The following is a 21,226-nucleotide window of genomic DNA, read 5'->3' as shown; positions in this document are numbered from 1 at the left end:
AAATTAAGATGTCTTTTTCGTTTATAAAAGCAATTTCGAACGCGTGTACATGTACATGGATATTCAAAATATCAATGAATTATATATTAATACACAATAGCAGCACAGGGGCGTTCACAGAAATTTTGGGGGTCATCTCAAATGACTTCTCCGAGCCTCCCGTTTTATTGCTTACCTCCTATCCCTACATATATTTCGCACCTATTTTAAAAATCTTGGGCCCTTTTCAGGCTCGGGCCCGGGCAAACAGGCGTCCTCCCCCCCCCCTTGTGCACGCTCAGTAGCAAAAATACCTTAGATCTATTCGTAAGATTGATATTTAATTTTAATGGGCACATTGTAACATTATTTCAATTGTTAAAAAAAAAATAAAAAAATAAAAAAAACTAATAATATATTTCAATAACTTTTAAACCCGCCAAAACTTTTTTTGCTATGAGTCTTCCGAGAAAGTAAACAAATGGAAACTAAGTGACGAACATACCAAAAAGGAAAAATTAAACACGGTTTTCGCTTAAAAAAAAAAAAAAAAAAAAAAAGCTAAAATAAGCTCTGATATCAGCTTACAAACGACTAAACATTTATGTTGTCACTCAAGTTTGTTTAAGAACTTCTCAAAGTAAATCGCCTTTGAACAACAACTTGTACCCTTAACTGCCCTAATTTATGCAATTTTATTATTATACACCTATTTTATTTCAAATTAAGGCACACTTTGGCACGTAGAATAAAGAGTGAGAAATAGAGCAAACTCTTCAAAAACTGACACCTCTGGAAAACTAGCGATCATATTTTCATAATTGCAAAGGAAAGTCACGTTTATGGCTCTTGGTGGGCTCACCCAATCCGGTCCGAAATAACGAGTTGAAATTCTTGTTTTATTCGGCTTTTACTGTAAAAACAAAATATCTCAGAGCCGATATTTGTCGCACATAACTCGGACTTAAAACTTTTTCTCCGTCACGGTTCTTTTTCATAGAACGAATAATTTATCACGACAGGACACAGGAGAACTCTGTTCTGAAAGTATATACTCACACTACGTTTCCGGAAGTGTAAAAATAGTACAAAACTGATTGAATATTTGTTTCGAGAACCGTAACTGCATACAAACACGTCTTCTAGTTTCTTTTTTTTTTCAGTATCCATTTTTCCTCAAGTATGGAAGGAAATATTGTGCGCAGTAATGCTAACAAAAGGCTGATGACAACTCGCTATATTAAGTCAGCATTAAATCAAGTAAGTTGCCAAATTAAGATTTAGAGTTTAAGAATGCTTCTAGAGGGTCTTAAAGCCAAAAACAATTCTCTCTCATCCACAAACATACACTCTTAAAAACTAAGGGAACTTTTATGGTAAATATCACAGTAAAATGGAATGTTTACAGCACAGAAAAAAATTGCAATAAATTGCACCGAAAAAAATAAACGATTGCAGACACCACGTGACTTAGAGTACGAAGCACATAACACCGTTTTCCCCCTCACTCGACCCTAACTCGTATGGTGGTCAGCAAAGTCGCCTGCCAATACGAAGGTCCTGAGTTCGAACCTGCTGTTTGCATTGTTCGTTGTTTAACTCTCGTTTATTCTACCGTAAAATTTTACAGTAAAATAGGATTTTATGGTAAAGGTTAGTGACAACATGAATGGCAGTAACTTTTACCGTAAAATTTCAGGATTTTACACCTTTAAACAACCACCTTCGCAGTCCTGTCGTTTAAACTGCCTCCCCCTCCCCGGCGAAACTTGCGAACTGAAACTTGTTCCTAGTCAAACTTCTCAGGAAAATTAACTTCAAAACATATCAAGATTTCCAAATGCCGATTTCTCCTGGAATACAATTAATTACCTTTCTGTGTCTGTTCTCATTGTTATGCAACATAGTTGTATGTTTTTAAAAAAATAACAGTAAAAAATATAGTTGGATCTTCAAAATTCTATAGAAACTAAAACGAAAATCTATGAAAGGAGCGGATTCAACGGTGAAAACTTTACCGTAGTATTTAAAACTCCCCTACAGTAGAGGAAAAGAGGTAAATACTTTTTTAATATAATCATGAGAAATATCCACAATTCTTTTGGAAAAAGTTTTTTTTTTTAATGAATGAAAAATTCATACTAATAATCGGTGCAAATATTTTACCTTTCGATACACAGCATTGAATGTGACAATAGACAGGTGATACGATAATTAAAGAGAAGAGAAAAGAGTTGTATATGTAAATGAGTCTCAATTAAAGTAGCAGCTCAAATGGAAACCGAAGACATAACCTTGAAGCTGGCAACTGCACACAGAAGCGATGGACAGATTAGACGAGAGCTTGCGACGTGGATAAAATTATAATTGCAGGGTGGAACTACACGTCTTTTATTGAAAATCCTTTTACAGACTTACATTATAAAAACAAAAAGTATGAACATTCTTTCGAAATGCTTAAGGTCATTGGAAAGTATTAATTTTTTTTATCTCCAGCTAACGGATTAAAATTGTCGGAAGATAAGGTACAAAGATGGATGGAAATTTTTCCCGTGGTTCTTTTTTTCTCCCAGAAGTGCTACAGCAATAGTTATCGTTCTCATTTTATCATCTTTTATTTCCCCTTTTAAAAACTAGACTTATGTAATTTTAGGCGAAGCTTTATCAAAAACGTAACTTTTTTTCTTGGGTTGGGGGGGGGGGGGGGATGGTAATGCTGGAAGTCTTATTATTCAATGTTATTTCTGAACATTGGTGGAATTATAGGTTTGGGGGACCATCGCAATGCATTTTTGGGGAGTCTCTAAGAGATGAACTAAATTACGTTAAATATTTTTCCGTGAATCTTTTTGGATTCCTTTTTGGAGCCCTGATGTCCTGCGGGCCCCTAGCAATTGTGATAATTGCGACGTGGTAAATCCGCCAGTTTCTGACCTTATCTTTTTTATGTACTTAAAAAATCTTATTAATTCGCTTTTTTAAAACCGCCATTTACGCTGATGCCGTAGAAATGTAGCATTTTATTGTGTAAAAATGTTGAATATTTTGTGAAATTTCTGTAAATTATCTTATTTACGGAAGCTGATTGTTTTATCATGACTCTGCATAGCGAACCAGTATGGCGGTCCTCCCGAACGGCAGTTTTGAAACAAGATCTTTTAACAAAACTCATAGACGTTTCGTGGTGAAAACAGAAATTGCGAACATTGTATATATGCTTAGAAGTTTTTTAAAAATGAGACTCATGTATGTACATATTAAAAAAATCGCAAAATAAATAATTTGCTATTCTTCTTCTTTTTTTTTTTTTTTTTGTTTTCAATGAGATGAAATCTTTGACCATCGCCGGAATCTGATGATCAGATAAACAATGACTGGTGGCTAGATAACCATGCCTTCATACCGCTTTTCGTCTTTCTTCGTTCAAAAATATGTGAGACAAAACTTTGACCATTTTACAGGAGAAAAGGACTTTATTAAAAAAAAAATTCATAATGAATATCATGTTAAATTTTTGGTATCTATTTATCCTCATTTTGCACAGTCTAATAAACCACTCATTTTTGATGAGGCAATTAATTCATTTGACAGCACACCACAAAATCCAAACAACTGGCAAGAAAAAATTTTTTTTGACGCACGCTTCTTTTTCACTTAAAAGTGTCGTTTCACGTTAGCTTTTCTATTCTACATATTCTTCTCTGCAGCATTAACGTAAATAACTCTGCAGTTTTCTACCAACTGGGATCAAAAACTTCCCTTTCATGTGAAAGTGTATTTTACGCAAGCCAAGCCTTTAGAGCCTAAGGCTGCAGAATCACTCACCCGCAATCACCATGAATGGCACACAAACAATCAAACATTTCAAGAAAAAAAATCTAAACACGCATCCATATTATTAAAGACGAATAAAATAAAACCATCCCACGCAATTTTAGAGGTTACCGGTGGTGTAAAGCCAAAGAAAGCTACCAAGGAGAAGTTCATATCTGCTTTTAAAATCAACATAAAAAGACCTTGAATTATTAGGCCTAGATTTTTTTTATGTAAGAATCCTCGTAATCCTTCTTTTATGGGAGATATTGGTCGGCCTTCTGCGCCACATGAGGGAGAATGGGAGATTACAGACTGAGGAAGAATTTTCCAAGCGGTCTGGTCTGTCGGTCATCCGTATCGGATGCAGTAAGCTAAAAAAAAACGCATTTTCGTTTTTATCCGGAATTGAATTTGGACTTATGGAAAAGTTGTTACATTAGTTTGTGGTGATTCAGGTGAAGAATCAATTTTCTTTCTTTTAGAAATTTTCTCTCAGAATTTCGTCCGAAATAGAGCTCTTAAGTAGAAAGTTTGCTCCAGGCTGTATGTGCCTAATGTGTAGCAAGGAGGTTTAAAACTGGAGCTGAGGAAGTTTGAAGGGATTACTTTTCAATAAAATTCAAATTTTGTGAAAACCTAAAGATTTAAGGCACAAACATCTGAGGGAAACAGCATTTTCGCGTAACAAGTTACAGGGATTCCCATCCTCAACAAGCTAATATTTATCTAAAATTCCTCAAAGCATATCAAATAATCTACAACTTTGAGACCAACACATTATACATACTCTAGCTAAATTTCTCTGGGGTACGTTAAATGAGTCGTAGTCAAAAGTTCTCCTAGTGAATCAACGCCTCTGTGGGTGCTGAACCAAGAGTTGTTCGACTTTCGGTTTCACGTTTTTGCTGCTTTGTAGTAAATGTTTACTTGAAAGCAAATAAGTATTTAGATGTGCCTGTAAGCTTTAACCAATTGCCTAAGTGAATACGATGCTACTGCCTTGTGGTGAAAGCTTAGTTTTGATAAAGTAAATCAGTTTTTAAGTATGTCAGTACGTTTCAATCTGTCGAAGAAAAGACATTGTTTGGCACTTTGATAAAGAAACGTTATTCTTTTAACGTACATTATAAGAGCAAACGTAAAATCAAGTTCCACATTTACAATCAACAGAAGAAAAAAGTAACTGAGTTCAGTTTATTAGGGACGATAAATATAAATGCTATTTAAAAGAGAGAAAAAATAGTATACAATATGGCAAGAGCTCAAAACAACTGACGCAGAGTTGAAAATTCATGGTTTTACCTATAGAAAAAACAGCGTCGCATAAAATTGAGAAAATGCGCAGTCTTTGTGGCGTTTAACATTATAGTAAATAACAATTAAGTTAGCTACCGTGATAAGCTCTGAGCTACAGCTATTGTTTTCACGATTTCTGCTGCATCTATTACGTCGCCTTCTTTCAAAAATTTCAGCTCAAATGTTATTCATTTTGTCGTACCAAATTAAAATTTTCGGTATATAATTGCACTATGTCTGGCAAGGGTTCAAGAAACATTTTTCGTTTGGCTTTCTACACGAAAGTGTAATAAAAATAGTTCTTTGCATCTTTTATGCATGTGTTGCACGAAAGAAAGCTTTTTTTTTAAATTTTCAATAATGCATTCATTTATTATCAAACCATACTCAGACAATTCTGGTTGCAACCTAATAAATATCTCTATCCAGGTTGGCATAAATTCTGTTTAACACATTTGCTTTATCCATATCTATATTGTTATTGAAATAATAGTAATTTTACAATAACAATTAAATCTGTGCAAGAGTACCACTTGTGGTGCAGTAATTTAGAGTTTACTTTTGACATGTGGTCAACTTATACAGGTTGATGTAGGTATATATGATATAGAACTGGTTTTAGACAAAAGCGGTTAACTTGGATAGGTGGTCAACTTACAAGGGTGGTCAACCTTTACAGGTTTTACGGTACCAAAACTAATGGGTGGAAATTTGCTAACTTTGTATCCAATGCGTCAAATGTTATGAACGTAACACCAGATATTTTATTCCTCGTTATCACTCAATTCACTTATTCTCAATTTTTTCAGGAAAAGTTCTTTTTATTTTAAGAATATTCGTTTGCTTTAACTTTTAAATACATCGTTCACAGCTATAACATGGCTACTCATATAATGACGTCTGTTCTTTCATGAACTAAAACAAGGGAAAAATAATGTTCCAAACGGTTTTCGGCATGAAAACAGATAAAAATTATTTTCTTTCTGTATGAATCTGACTGCACATGAACAGTCCCGGTAATTAGTGTTCATTTTCAGAACTATAAGAGAATAATGATTCAACACCATGTTCAAATTCTTCCTCCTTTAAGCAGTTAAAGTACACTTTACAAGCACGAATTTTGGGCAGAAAAAAATTCAAGATCCCCTCCAGTCTCAGAACAAAGCCTGGAATCGAAGTTAAATGTCCTGCAAGTATACAAAGCAGTTAACAGAGAAAATTAAGAATCAGAAGTGAAGAATTTACCTCACTTACAATCCGTTTTCCCTAATCATTAATTTTTCTACAGACCTAAAACGCACAGGAGAAAAGATTATTGACGTTTTGGAGTAATTCAAACTCGCATTTACTAGCATCATCAGTATTCTGAGTGGATCTCTGTTTATTCCACGGTGGAAAACAATGCAATTGTTTTAAATTTGCATTGCAACTATTCCAACTTTCTACCGAGAAACATGCTGAAAATGGTTGAGGAAGCGAGTGGCAGGCTTAATGATCCCAAACAAAGATATTTCGATCAGCACCTACACAAAAAGCAGGAGCGAAATCCAGCTTCTCTGGCGCATTATCAATTCAGATTCAGATGTTCAGCGATGTAGACCGCTTTTTGAGTTCATGGCAGACAAAACAAAGGACATGGACAATGCACGGAGGGTCAGCCAGGTTGATGATTCCCACGCCTGTTTTGGGCGGCCACTGCGACTGCCAAGTACAGAGACATACTACAGGGGCTGGGCCGCGGATCACTATTATTTCGATTCAGTGAGCAGAACAATTTACATGGTTGCACGTAAGGCGGCAAGCACGCCACGTTGCCTCATGCGCATCATCCAGCTTGTTTTTTCTTTGGCAAATGTCTTCACTGTTCTTAAACTTAGCAAGAAATGAAATTTGAAGCAGGTCTTACGATCTTTCCTTCCTGCCAGCAAAACGCAGCCAGAGCCGCTTCGAACTTAAATTTTTGGGAGGGTGGAAATTCTCAATTTGCCGAATGGAACTCCCAAATTTTGCCGAATGATGACAATTCTGCCGAACATTCAGACAAAATGTGCCGAATTATGTTAATTTTGTCGAATCGTAAGAGAAAATTTGCTGAGTAATGATAATTTTACCGAAGCGTCAGACAAAATATGTTGAATAAGGACATTTTTAAAGGTCACGGTGACCTCGCATCCTCGAGTGCAGCTTCTCTTGGGTCACTCCTTCGCAAATTTTAGCCTGCCTATGAGACCATAAAGGCTGCCTATTTTCAAGACTAATTTGCTTCGACCTATAAGAAACACATTATAAAAGGTTCATTTAATAGTGAGCATGAACTAAAACCACTCATAACTTTTTGAATATTTGACCTAAAGCAATGAAACTTTTTCCCTGTGTTTAAAATAATTTTAAGTTTAGAAATAAAGATGAAAACAATTTTTGATCGTTTGATCATTTTTGAGGTACTGTAACCTCTTAACTTCTTAGCACGGGCATCGCCGTGCGGGAACTGCTAGTAATAATGATAAATTAATTCTTTTAACCTTTCACTTCTCCAAAATTTCATACTTAACCTTACATTGAGGTAATATTTCCTTTGTTTACTGCTTATTATTATTCATTTTTTATTCACTAAGCACGCATGTCGAATTGTGTTATTTGCTTCCTTCGTACGTAAAGAAATTCTTTTTTTCTTTAGTTCGAAGCGCACTAAAGAATACAAATGCAAAGTTCATTTCATTTAGTTTCGTAACAGCAGTTATACAACAGACATATGAGCTAAAATTATTTTATGATACTAGTTTTTATTGAAAACTAAACAGTGGTGAAAGTGGAAGGAATAATAGTACTAAAAGGGCAAAAAATCATTTAATAGGTTCCGCGTGGACTTATAATACCTGAATATAATCAGCTCATTTTATCAGAATACATACTAATGTTTTTCTAATTATCCACTGTAGCGTAGATATTATATTGAACTGAAAAATATATTATACTTATTAGCATAATGCGTGGTGTGAATGCATAAAATAATTCAAAAGAAAAAACAGTTTACGACAGAATATGTTTTAAACACCCCCCACGACTTGTTGCAATATCCGATTATAAAAGGAAAAAAAATTACACCTGCTGTATACTTGTCTAAAAGGTTAGGCTGTGGGAGGATACGCGATGAGGTATTAAAAAGTGAAGGTCGCTTGCAAGCTCGTGTCCAATAATCGATTAAAAAAATAATAAATAAGTAAATAAACACGCAATAGCATTCGTGTACTTATGACGCAGATTACCCATCAGGCCAAAGCACGAAGGATATCATTAACTAAACGTGAGTGACAGACTTCTTTAAGCTGATGGATTTTATATCAGGCACTCCCAACTACAGCTTTTCATACGAAATTACAAAGCAAAACCAAAAATAAATGGAAAGGTGCTTATTTTCTTAGAATCTAGGTATTGTGGGGTACGATTGAGGAAAATAACACCATGCATTTAATATCAATAATTATCAGTGTTTAGTTGACCACGTGTGCTTGACACGGATCATGTATGGTGTTGTGGATATTTTTTTTGAAAACCTTCCAGTCTACGCATTTGTTAGTTGAAGCTGGACTTGCTAGTTGTAACGTTTGAAAGGATTAGAAATTCTAACGTATAATGTGCCTTTTGACGTGTTATGTTTTGACAATGGGGTTGCTTCCTTTAGTCAAAAGTACTACTTTTAGTCACTGAAGTTGATAGAATGAGCAAAAAAATAAAATGAAGCGAGAAAAAAAATCATTTTCCCAATTCTTAATTAATTTGTTTAAATGACCGATTTTTCAAACAAGGCGTGGTCTTTATGATGTCACAAAGGATGTTCTTTGGCGCATCTCCACTGGCGCGCTGAATGCTTATGCTTACTGTCTACCGCGTTTCCAGGTTATGATAGTTCAGTAGCGAATTAAATATTGTGTTCTACGCTTGCTATCAACCATATCGTTGCCAGCACACGTGAGTAAAGATGCGAATTAAATATTGCGCTCTGTGCTAATAGAATCAGTGAATGGCATTTTATCATAAGTGATGTCATGTACGGAAGCGTAAACAATGAAATTGCACTGTTTAAAATAATTGTTAAAAAATATTAAACTTTGTCAAATTATTTAAAAAATGGTTAAATCCTATGTTTTTAAGGATGCTCTTTCAGAGAAAAAATACTTTTAAAACTTCGAAAACGACCAACAACAAAATGTACAACGTGCAAAATGTTTCTCAAAATTTTACTTCAAATAGAAATAATTTAACCATCAGACTGTGAATCACTTCTTAATGGAAATGTTTTGACTCCGTTTACAGTGTAGAAAAACAGAATTGAAGAAATAAATCGCAAAAAAGTTTAATTTAGCTACAGAAAACTCACGATTATCCACGAGTCAATCGACTATCCGGAACCTGTATTTTTGCAGAAAAAATCAAATACCAATAGCTGTTTTATTGACGTAAAATTGTAAATTTAAACTCAGTTGATTTTGTTTTATTACTTTATTTAATTTCTGTGCTTTCTTCATCACACATACTTGTTCTGTTAAGCTTTGTTGCGCAAAAATACAAAACATTTTTACTCTCCCGTATAGATTTTTACTGTTTGTAGAAGGTATTATGCATCAATATAGCTAAGTATTTGAGGAAGGACAATTTTTACCTTATTTGTCCCTCATTTCATCCTTTTTGGGTTTATCCGTGATTTTTATTATCCTTGGCACTTGTGCCACCCAATAGGGTAGTTTCCAAAATTTTAAAAGTATTTTTTTTTTTCTGAAAGAGCATGCTTAAAAACATAGGATCTGACGATTTTTTAAATAATTTATTTAAGTTAAATATTTTTAAAAAATTACTTAAATAGGTGCGCTTTCATTGTTTACATTTCTGTCGTGTGACATCACAAATGATGAAATGCATTTCAATGTTGCCATTCACAGAACAAAATATTTAACTCGCATCTTTACTCACGAGCATTGGCAACGATATGGTTGATAGCAAGCGTAGAGCGAAATTTTAATTCCCTGCTTGATTATCATAACGTGGAAACGGAGTAGAAAGATGCGGCAAATCATTGTGCATCATTTGTGATGTCGTCAAGACCACGCCTTGTTTGAAAAATCGGACATTTTAAAAAATTAATTAAAAAAAACTGTTCGGAAAATGAAAGTATTTTTGGGTCCATGTTAATATTTTTTGCTCATTCTATCCATTTCAATGACTAAAAGTAGTACTTTTGACTGAAGGAAACTACCCCATTACGCGGATAATCGGGAGTTTACTGTACTTGGAATTATTTTGTTTTCAGTGTTCAAAAAAACATGTATGTATCATTCGTAATTAAAATGTTGGGACACCTATGTTCTACCTGAAGCGACTGACATATAACATGCCTTTAGTAAAAACTTTTATCACCGTCTAGGTAACTTGAGATACATGCTTAGAAGCTTAGATGGTAGATGGTTAGGCTTTTCAACTGGGACCAGACCTCAATTTGCATGAGAGCTCACATCTTGTACCTATTTTTAATTTTCAGTGAAATTTTATATATTAGACAGAATTCAGGCATCTATGCATGAAAATAACTCCTGTAGACCACAGAATTTTCTAACTCTCAGATTGAAAATAGTGCTCTGACTTTGACATGTCTGTCTGGTTGTTCCGCCGAAAAGGAACAATCAAAAGCAACGCTTCTCAAATTCTCCAATTATTGGTATCCTTTTTAATGTTCACGTTTTTCAAGGAACCGCCGTTTTTCCAATCGTCCAGTTATAATGCGACATTATGAAAATAGTTACTTAGGTCAGCAAAAGGCAAAAGCACCGAAAGCGTAGTCCATTTGAAAAAAAAATAAACACACACACAATTTAAGAAACATAAATCTCAGTGAATGACAAAAGGAAAAACATTCTAAATCGAAGATAGCAACAATTGGCAACACAGAACCCACATAACTATCAACTGAATGGTCATTTGTTTGGTACAAAGAGAAAATACAACTTCCGAAAAATAGACCGACCATTTTGCTTTGATGATTTAATCATTTTAAACGCTTCATGAAAACTCGCCCTAAATAATTAAAATTTATGCATTTTCACATCCAACGAACATATATGCGCAGAGTATGCTAATGAAGAGCGAGTAAAAGTAGGAGATGATATGCAGAAATGATTGAAAGGTAAGGAAGGAGTATCAATCAATTCTTCATCATAATATATTTATTTTCAACTATTAGTCCAGTTTGCAAGTTATGCTAATCAACGAATAAATAGTGGAAGAATTTTTATACTCTTGGATTATATTTTCTGGGTGTGTACCATTAATTGATAAGCAACAAACACGATCCCAAGCACAACAGTTTAGTGTTCTCACATTATGGTAATAAGAGGGTTGAAACCGAGGATGGTCTGCAGAAACAATTGACAGAATAGATAAGAGAATCAATCACTTTGCTATCACGACATGCGTCATGAAATTTCATTTCAGCTAATAGAATGATGTATAGTGTCCGCTAATCAGTTAAAAATAATTTAAGATCCGGAATTTCTGCAATGTATTATTACAGGGAGTGTACCATCAGTTGGTTCAAACTCAACCTTAAACAGGTGAGGTATCATTCTTTACACTTCAGCATATTTTAAAGCAGCTTGCGCTATAAGTTCACATTTACCTTTTTTACAAGCCAAGTGACAGTGCATAACAAAGTTAAGTTAGCGTTCAGTGCAGTTGTTTATTTTGCTGTTTGGGATGTAATAAACATAAAACCCATTTCACCAAAAGTAACAATTTTTCCTATAGTAATTTTTAGTTACAAAAATGTAGTTATTGTTATATTTTATATTTAATCATTAGTTTCTTGAATATGATGCAGTTATTTTGCAATTTTGCCTTTAAATAGTTTCATAATAGAAATTTCAAGAACTCGATATTTTCACGAAAAGTTTTGCCAATAGTTACGTGTATGGCATTACATGTATGCACATTTCCAGTGCTGCTTTAGTTGCATTTATAGAAATAAATAAAACAAAATAGCTTTGAAGTTTTCCTGTTAAAATTTGCTAACTTATGTGGAACATGGACGAGAAATATCTGTACCTCTGAGCCAGAAGGACATAAGTCCCATTACGGTAATTTTACAGGAGAGAGGGTGAACTTTTTTCTGGCGCATGCAAAGGATAGGACGCGTTCTTTTAACCCTGGTAAAAAATTGAAAATAATCTTTTTTTTTAAGAAACGGTTCATATGGCTTGATGCGGAATAAGCTTCTACATACAACGCACTGATAAACGGAAAACCGCAATTTTTGGACCTACGTCAGTCTGGTTCTGATATACAGATATAGTTCTGGGATAAGAATATACACCCACCTCCCAACTTTAGTTTCAAAAAACCACCTCACTAAGGGTTAACATGGGGTCAAAAACACGGCAACTAATTCATTTTGAAAGGGCAAAACCCAAATTAGAAATTAATTTTAAAAAAGTTACCATATACAAAAGAGAAAAAAATGGGCGAACATGAAGTAACTGAATTGAATCGAAAAAGGAGCGAGGTAGTGATTCAAATTCAAATGTGTTTAAGGCAGCTGTCAAGGTCCTCCTACTAAGACAATGCTTGAGAACGACCCCGTGCACTGTATTTGTTTCCTGCGTTCGCGCCATTGCCTTTGAAATGTAATCTTATTCAATGATTCATGACAAATGTGTTGGGTGAAAAGCCCTTGAGATGCCCAGCGAGCCCCACTTGTTGATAATCATGTCATTCTTTCTTTGAAGAAAATAGAGAGAGAAAATAATAGAGGAGAGGCTAATTGTTTGTTCCATAGAAGGTTTCTTTGGCGAGGAATGTTTTGATTAACGAGTTAGAATCATTAAATGGTTTCCCATGCTACGAATAAAATTTTGATTAAAATGTTTAAACGCCGAAAGGATTTCGTCAAATTTGATACAAGCATTTTAATGGTCTAGTCACGCTACGTAGTTTCAGTTTTCCTCCTCCAATCTGAAAGTTTGAATGCTTCACCATTTACAGTAGACATTTCGAAATAGTCCTCCGTTTTACAAACATAAAATGCTTGCGAACACATAAAGAAAGCTGTTAGTAACTCTTAGTAAATAATCGAAAATTTTTCCTAGGGGCTCCATGAATTTAAATTTTTTGGGGTGTGGAAATTCTCAATTTACCGAAGGGAAGTTCAAAGTTTTCCGAATAATGAACATTTTGCCGAATGGCACTCCTAATTTCCCCGAATGATGATAATTTTGCAGAATGGAGCTCCGAATTTCACCGAATAATAATATTTTTTATCAAATCATCAGATAACAATTGCCGAATAAGGAAATTTTTGGGAGGTCACGGTATTCTCCTATCAGGGCTCCCCGTGGCTCTACCTTTTCAAAAGAACAGTCAGATCTAATGAATATTTCTATCGTAAAAATGTCCTATAATGTGTGCGATACATTTTTAATGGTAAATACTCGGCTATTAAGTCCTGTTGTCGATTACCGCTGAAAATCAACATAATGCATAGAACTCTTAAACAGCAAACAGGCTTGGTATGAAGAAGTTGGGGACACGAATCATAAAATATTTGATGAACCACGATATTTAGCCTTTGAGTTTGGAAAACGGAATGGGGTGGTTTTTCCTTCAGTCAAAAGTACTACTTTTAGTCATTGAAATGGATAGAATGAGCAAAAAAAAAAAAAAAAAAAAACATGAACCTAGAAAATACTTTTATTTTCCACAACAGTTTGTTTCAGTTAATTTTTTAAAACGTCTGATTTTTCAAACAAGGCGTGGTCTTGATAGCGTCACAAATGATGCACCTTTGCTGCATCTTTCTACTATGTTTCCACGTCATGATAATCAAGCAGCGAATTAAAATTGCGCTCTACGCTTGCTATCTACCATATCGTTGCCAATACACGTGAGTAAAGATGCGAATTAAATATTTTGCACTGTGAATGGCAACACTGAATGGCATTTCATCATTTGTGATATCATCGGCAGAAGCCGTAAGCAATAAAAGCGTTCCGATTTAAGTAATTTTTAAAAAATATTAAACGTAAACAAATTTATCAAAAAATGGTCAGATCCTATGTTTTTAAGCATGCTCTTTCGTAAAAAAATACTTTTAAAATTTTGGAAACGACCTCATTGATGCCAGCGATGAAAGTTAATTTTTATACCCTGCGTTTTTCGTAGTATTTATGAAAATCCATGACTTGAAAAAGTTATACGAAATGATACCATTATTAACACTACCGGCATTATAATATCATTCGAATATGAACAACGTACATCACAGCTCGATTTTATCGTTTGCGATTTAAAAACTTTCTCCTAGATTACTATTCATAACGGTGCGCATTTAATACTTTGCAAGTAATTTAAAAGTTGCAACAAAAGCTGTGTTGCATTACATAATATGTATCATAAAGAAAACCAACAGATTTGTCCTGTATTTTTATCTTATTATTATTATTTTAGATTATTATTTATTATTATTTTACATAGGAAATTAATTGCGACAGTTTTCGTCACATTAATAGAAAGATCTCTGGAGATCTTTAAGCTTTAAGCAATCGTAAATTTTATGAAGGATTTACTTTTGGACATACACATATAGAGAGAGAAAGCGGGGGAAAGTTTCACAGGTTTTTATGCAAGAACCAGAAGCCACCCATCTGCATACCGATAGAGCAAAAATGTTACCATGCCAACAAAACCGGGTTCGAATCCTGAATCGTTTTATCACTTCATTCAATCAAGCCCTAGTGATTTGGATCCCACTTTAATCTGTAGGTCTGCCTGCAACCTAAAGTAAGGAACCTCTTGTGCTTGGTCTATTTAGGCAAGGTCTTTTGCGTTTTTTTTAAAAGTACGTAATAAATTACGAAAAAGTCATGCATAACAATAAAAGACTGCAGGCACTAGCAAAATCTTTCATTTTGCGATGAAGGACGGGCTTATAGGAAGCTTAAAGAAATCAAACGCAACAACAGTAATGTACGCGTTTGATATTATTTCGTAAAATTACAATGTATCGTTTCCTTGATAACTCAATTTAGCCTGAGTTGTTTATGTACATATTTTCTTCTTTTTGTACTTACATTTCTTTGAGGAGATACTTTGGAGACAGTAGTTGTTGTTTTTTTTACCAAGATCGCGTGATCATAACTCTGGGCAATATAGATAGTTTCCAAGTCAGCATTTACTTTTGGGAACGTTTTCTTCGCTACCTTTTGTATAGGTACGTTCTGTAAAAACATTAAATTAGTTTGTTTTTTATTTTACTTCACTTTCAATTAGACAATTCAATTTTTAAAATTTTTTATACGTAGTTAGTTAAATATAATAAACAAAATGGTAAAATTAACTTTAAATGGAATAAGATGCAGAAAAAAAAATGAGAGTTTTAAATACAGTAGATTATGAAACAGTTCCTGCATTACAAGTTACAACAACAATTTGTAATAACTGTAAACCTCTTGGTGTTAAAATGTGAATCACGGGAAAATAAACGTAAATAACGCATAAATTAAAAGAAGATAAGAATTTGTTCGTTATGTCTACTTATTTTAAGCAACGCTAGGGAAATTGTGAACTGTTACTGGATGCCTAGGTCAATATAAAGTCGCTGTTCTGTGTTATATCATTCGAAAATAAATCTAGGCTTGGCATGTATGAACATTGTGTGCAACATCCGATAAATTAAGCAGATTCATTGCATTGCATCGTAAAATTTATCTACATTTAATGGGATTTCGTATTTTATTGCTAATCAAAATCAATGAGCAGGGCTGCGAGTCGGAAGGAAAATAACCAACTCAGACTCCGGGAATTTTAGAGTCTTTGACTCCCAACTCAGACTCCTTTCAGTCAGACAGAAAATCGATCCGACTCAGTCCTGAAATTAACTACTTAGAGAAGAAATCCCGATATGGATATGTTTGATCTATTTGAAAAGTCCTGGGCTGGAAACTTTCTCCCACAGAAAACATTAAGAGCCTATTAGGGTGGTTCAAAACAACTTTTTTTCAGCTAGAGTTCAGGACACCCCCTATTATTTTAGAATTACTAATAGTATTATGCTGTAGAAGTTTTAGCTTCTTACTCAAATTTTAAGAGGGTGCTCAATGACACCTTCATTTAACATTAGCCGCAGCGTAAAAAATGCTACAAATTTAGAAACATTTAATTTTCCCAGCTGTTTTTTTTTATTTCTGTAAATAATTATTTTGATGCAATATGGATATTACTAGTGTATATGATAATATGCAGCATTGTTTTTTAATTCAATGTATTTTTAACCCCCCTCCCCATATGTATGAAGATTGGGGGGGGGGGGGGTTGAGCACTCTTTCAGTTGAAATAGAAAGCTAAAATTCTTCCAGTATATTACGGTCCACAAGTCTAAAAATATTCAGTGGTGTCCTGTTATCTTGGAGAAACTGTTTTTTAAATGCATTTTTGAACCACCCTAGAGCGTATGCACATTGCACACTAATACTGTTCTATTTGTATCAAGTAATGTACAAAAGCAAACGATTGTCTAGAGTTTCATTTTCATGTAAGTGCGGTGAATTAACTGAAATCAAACAGTTAGAGTGGAGAATACATAAAATATTGAAATAATCAAATAACCATGACTGTTCTTTGGGAGATCAGGGGCGTTCAACTGCCCTCTCGCGGGATTTTGGAAAAAAATGACACTTAGCATTTGTGTACATATTGGCCATTTTTTTATATTCCATGAAGGAGGTGTATTGACGGCATACTCTTTGCCCCTCCATCGGAAAACTTTGAAACGACGGGCCTGCAAATAATGTTCCTATTCTTCCTCCCGTCCGAAAGTTTCATCACACAAAGTTTAAAGGGGGAAACCTCCCTCTACTTAAAATTTTAGTCTTGAATCGGCATAAAACAAACATGTACCGCGATCAGTATCAGAAAGTGAAACAGAACGCTTCTCAACTGAATAAGACAAATCCGCAGTTTTCAATTACAGAAAGCCAACACTTTCATAATTGAACGCGCGGGAAGCACAGGTATTTCCTATTTTGGATCGCGCGTTTGTTCCGGGCGAGCGGATTCTGGCACGTTGGAGACCCCCTAAAGGGATCCCCTTTTAAGACAGCCGAGTGAAACTCGTCTTCCGGTGAAAAGTCGACAATGCAGGTGTTTCCCAAACAGATGCCACTCTCGGCAGGAAGCCTCACTCTTTCCATCCAGGTTTTTGTTTTGTTGTCGTGTCAACTTCTACACGTTTCAAATTGTCGGAACAAGTTCAAGATAAAATAATTGAGGAATGGACTTGAACCCTGTCTACAACAGCATTACAGTGAAATCCCATTACAACGAATATCAATACAACAAAAATTTACATTGAACGAAATCCGTCCCGATTTTACAGCCACTAGATTGCTTGAATTCCATTATGACGAAATTCTCGTTACAGTGATAAGAATTTGTAGCCCCTCGAGTTTCATTGTAACGGAATTTCACTGTATTGTGTTTAACGAGCATATTTTATCTTCTTAGTAATAAAATCAACACAATAATAATTAATATAACCATACATATGGAAAAATTTTAATCGATTCTTGAACTTTAAACTGCTCAAGGGCGCCCATATAGGGGGACAAGGGGGGCTCTAGCCCCTCTTTCAAATTAGAACTTCCTTGCTTTTAGTACTTTTTTCTTGCAAAAATGTAAAAAACTTTCTTTTACAACCATCAATGAATAAGTTATTAAAAAATGTCTAATTCAAATGACTCTAATCTGTCCTGAAATTGTTTTCTATGGGGAAAATATTTGAGCCCCCCTTGCAACTTTGCATATGGGCGCCCATGAAACTGCTAACTGATCGAGAATATATGTGTTTCAATTTATTCCTTATGACCTTTAAAAAGTGGAACGACTAGCTCTTTGCATAAGTTGCATTCAACAACATCAAAATACCTTAAAAGATTTATTCACGAAACTAAATTTAATGGACAGACATGTATGTGATATATACAGTGATGTTCCCATCTATTTTTCTGAGGGTATACTCCCAGTAATTCACTATGCACAATATGTGTATGCGATCGTAATCCATTCAAAATTTTTATGGATTTTGATTTATTAAGTGTTATGAAATATGAAGAAATAAGGCTACTTGTCGGAAAATATGGTTAACCTAAATGTATTATTTTGTTTCAGGAAATTTAAAAAGGGGCGGTGATAAAAATCTGAATTAGAAATGAGCATTTTTGAAGCTTGTGAGTATACGCTATATGTCTAAAAAATGTTTGAGAGTATACGGCGTATATAGAGGACACGGGAACATCACTGAATATTTAGCATTTCGCCAAACAAAATTTAACTCTCGAACATATTTTTACTCCTATTTGTTCCAGCCAATAGTGATACAAACTATTACAACCATATCAAAAGAAAGTGTTAATCAAATGTAAATGATTGGAGCATTGGAAAATAAATGAGAATATTTCATAACTCTTAACACAGATGAAATTCTATTTTTGCTGTTGGGAACATAATACAAACCAAATATTTTCCTACATAGTAGAGAACTGTTCATGCGTGTAATAACGATAACGCATTGTTCTCCAAGCTACCAAAATAAGATAGAATCAACGGAAATAATGTTGACACGCACAATGAAACCTACATACTTAGAAACTGAAATATGTATTTAAAATGCAACAATTCATTAAAATATTCATGTGGTAGACGGTAATACCATTACGTGTACTAATAACTTTTCTGTCACAATACATTCCCGTACATGCGAAATTATTGTGACATTTAAATGTCGGAAAGTTTGATTGAAAATAATTTAATCATGGTTGCATGCAAAATATGTAACGAAATCCCTTCGCCCCCCCCCCCCCCCCCCGCCGAAAAAAGAAGCTCAATTTATCTTTTCCCATCAACTTTTCTGAAGGTATACTCCCAGTAATCCATTACGCACAATTTGTGCATGCGATCATATGCATAGTATGTCATAATATGAAAATTTATGAAGCTTGAGGGTATACGCTATTTGTCTAAAAAAAGTTTGAGAGTATACGGCGTATATGGAGTATATACCCTATGGGAATACCACTGTATAGATATTGAAAGTGTAAATACATTAATAGTGCCTAGAGTTTATTCAAAGAAAACTTTCTACCAAAAAAGTTATCATTTTAAGATTCAAACTACATTGCGGCAATCGATCACAACTAGAGCAAGGAGTTTTGGCGATGAGAAATTATTTTGTTTCTTTAATTCGTAATTCACTTAGTTTGGAATTAAAATTCCGATTTTCCAATAAATAACTTAATTTTCGTTAAGCAAAAATTTTCGGAATCTGTATTATTCCCAAGTAAGTTGATATTTGTTAGTTATCCTTTTTTTTTTTTTTTTTTTGATAAATTGAATAAATTTAAAATAAATAACTAACAATAGCAAAAAGAATGACGAATTATCAAACAAAACCTTATTCCGATTAGCAGAAAAAAAAGCTTCCTAAGTGGTGATCAGTTTCAAAGAAAATAAAAACGTCAATTCTTCGATGACTATTTGGAACACATTAAAAGAGCTAAAAGTAACAAGATGCCCTATTCCCCAATTTGCAAAAGTGAAGAATGACTATAATTTAGCATAATACTTGAGGATTAGTACTCACCCATGCGATGGAAAATAATGTTAATCCTAACAGCCGAGAGCTAAGTATCCAAATAGAGTAGCAGACAGATAATGACAACTGAACATCGGAGAAAATCACTTCGGCGGGTACCGACTACTACGAGCGACTACTCCTCGCGGCGCGCTGATACAGAATGAACAATGAACTCGCTGGAAGGATCATTCACGAAGTGCCCGTAGCGGCAACCCGCGCAACTTGGCGACGAAAGCAAAACCGCCAAGAGTGAAGAAGTCAATGAAGCTGTCTTCTCGGTGAAATGGAATGCTTTTTGACTTGTGACCGTGAATGTATCGCGAAATCTAGGTTGAAAAATGAGGCGATTTGAATCAAAATCAGTTCTATTCATAAATTTTCAATAGTGGATTTTTTTTTCAAAATTTGATTTTGTCTAGGTTTTCATTGGAGGTAAATATGTCGGTGAGAAAGTGTCATCCACTGTAGAAATTCAAGTAAAATATTTAAAAAAAAAAGTAAATTAATTTGAATTCTGACATTTTGAATTCAAATTATGTATTTCGCATTCACGAGTTGCGACAGGGCCTTACTCATTGGAGTTATAGTTTGTAGAAACGGCTTCTGTCCCCCCAAGCTTGCCCCTTCTCCTGGGCGGTTACGTGTGTATAGTTGTGTGTGTGGGTAGGCGCGTGCATGCATGTGTAGGCTTGTGTGTGTGCGTAGACCTGTGTGTATGAAAGTAGGCGTGTGTGAATGTGTGAGTGTGTATGTGTGTGAGCATGCGTGTGTACAGGACATGGACGCTTCCGACCAGGAAAAAGTGGATTCCGACGCGCCCTGCTGAGGCCGGTGGGCGGTGGTGCTGCAGAAGCCCCTAGTTCAAACTGAAAAAGGAACCACAACGCCAAGGACAGTCAAGTGAGAACAATAAGCAATCGTGATTGCTCAAAAAATTCAAGAGATGTTTTATAAAATCCTTTTATTCAATTTAACAGACGTGAAAAAATCGCAAGAAAATCCCGCATTGAAATAGTTTTCGAGTGAGATTTCTTTTAAAAGTGCGCGATTATCGCGGTCTCGCTCTCTATCAGAAACCCTGCTTCATAGTCTAAAAGCGATTTGGAACGAATAATTCCTCTTAATCAAGTTTCTGTTTCATTTCAAAATCAGCTTGCTTTTACCACAGCACGAATGAGAAGCGTACATATAACACAAGGACGGATACAAGGGAGGGGCGATGGAGACGATCGCCCCCTCCTTGAGCCAAGAGACAGGAAATTTCTTCATTATATTTTCAATACTGAAGTTTCTAAACCGTAATTTTACATAATACTCGATGGTGTTAGAAGAAAGGGAGCTCTTTCCAGGAATTCTTCCGGAATTGAAGTCTTTAAAACGCAATCGCAGCACATCTCTCATTACTCTGGGGATAGGGACAGGAACTTTCTACCGGAATATTTTCGAAATTGAAGTTCTGAAATC

The 21,226-nt window shown here is 34.8% G+C and overlaps 1 protein-coding gene across 1 annotated transcript in view; it reads right to left on the bottom strand.

The window, feature by feature from the left end:
• LOC129230192 (uncharacterized) overlaps positions 1-19,904 on the bottom strand; it is a 79,362-nt gene extending 59,458 nt beyond the window's left edge. The window contains exon 1 of the mRNA XM_054864595.1: positions 19,769-19,904. Within this exon, the coding sequence (XP_054720570.1) occupies positions 19,769-19,772 (4 nt within the window). The 5' untranslated portion in view covers positions 19,773-19,904. The remainder of the gene's footprint in view (positions 1-19,768) is intronic.
• Between the last annotated feature and the right edge of the window lie 1,322 nt (positions 19,905-21,226).

This window comes from Uloborus diversus, chromosome 1 (assembly GCF_026930045.1).
Source record: "Uloborus diversus isolate 005 chromosome 1, Udiv.v.3.1, whole genome shotgun sequence".
Classification (NCBI taxonomy): Eukaryota; Metazoa; Arthropoda; class Arachnida; order Araneae; family Uloboridae; genus Uloborus; species Uloborus diversus.
This window is presented reverse-complemented; position numbering and strand designations above follow the sequence as displayed.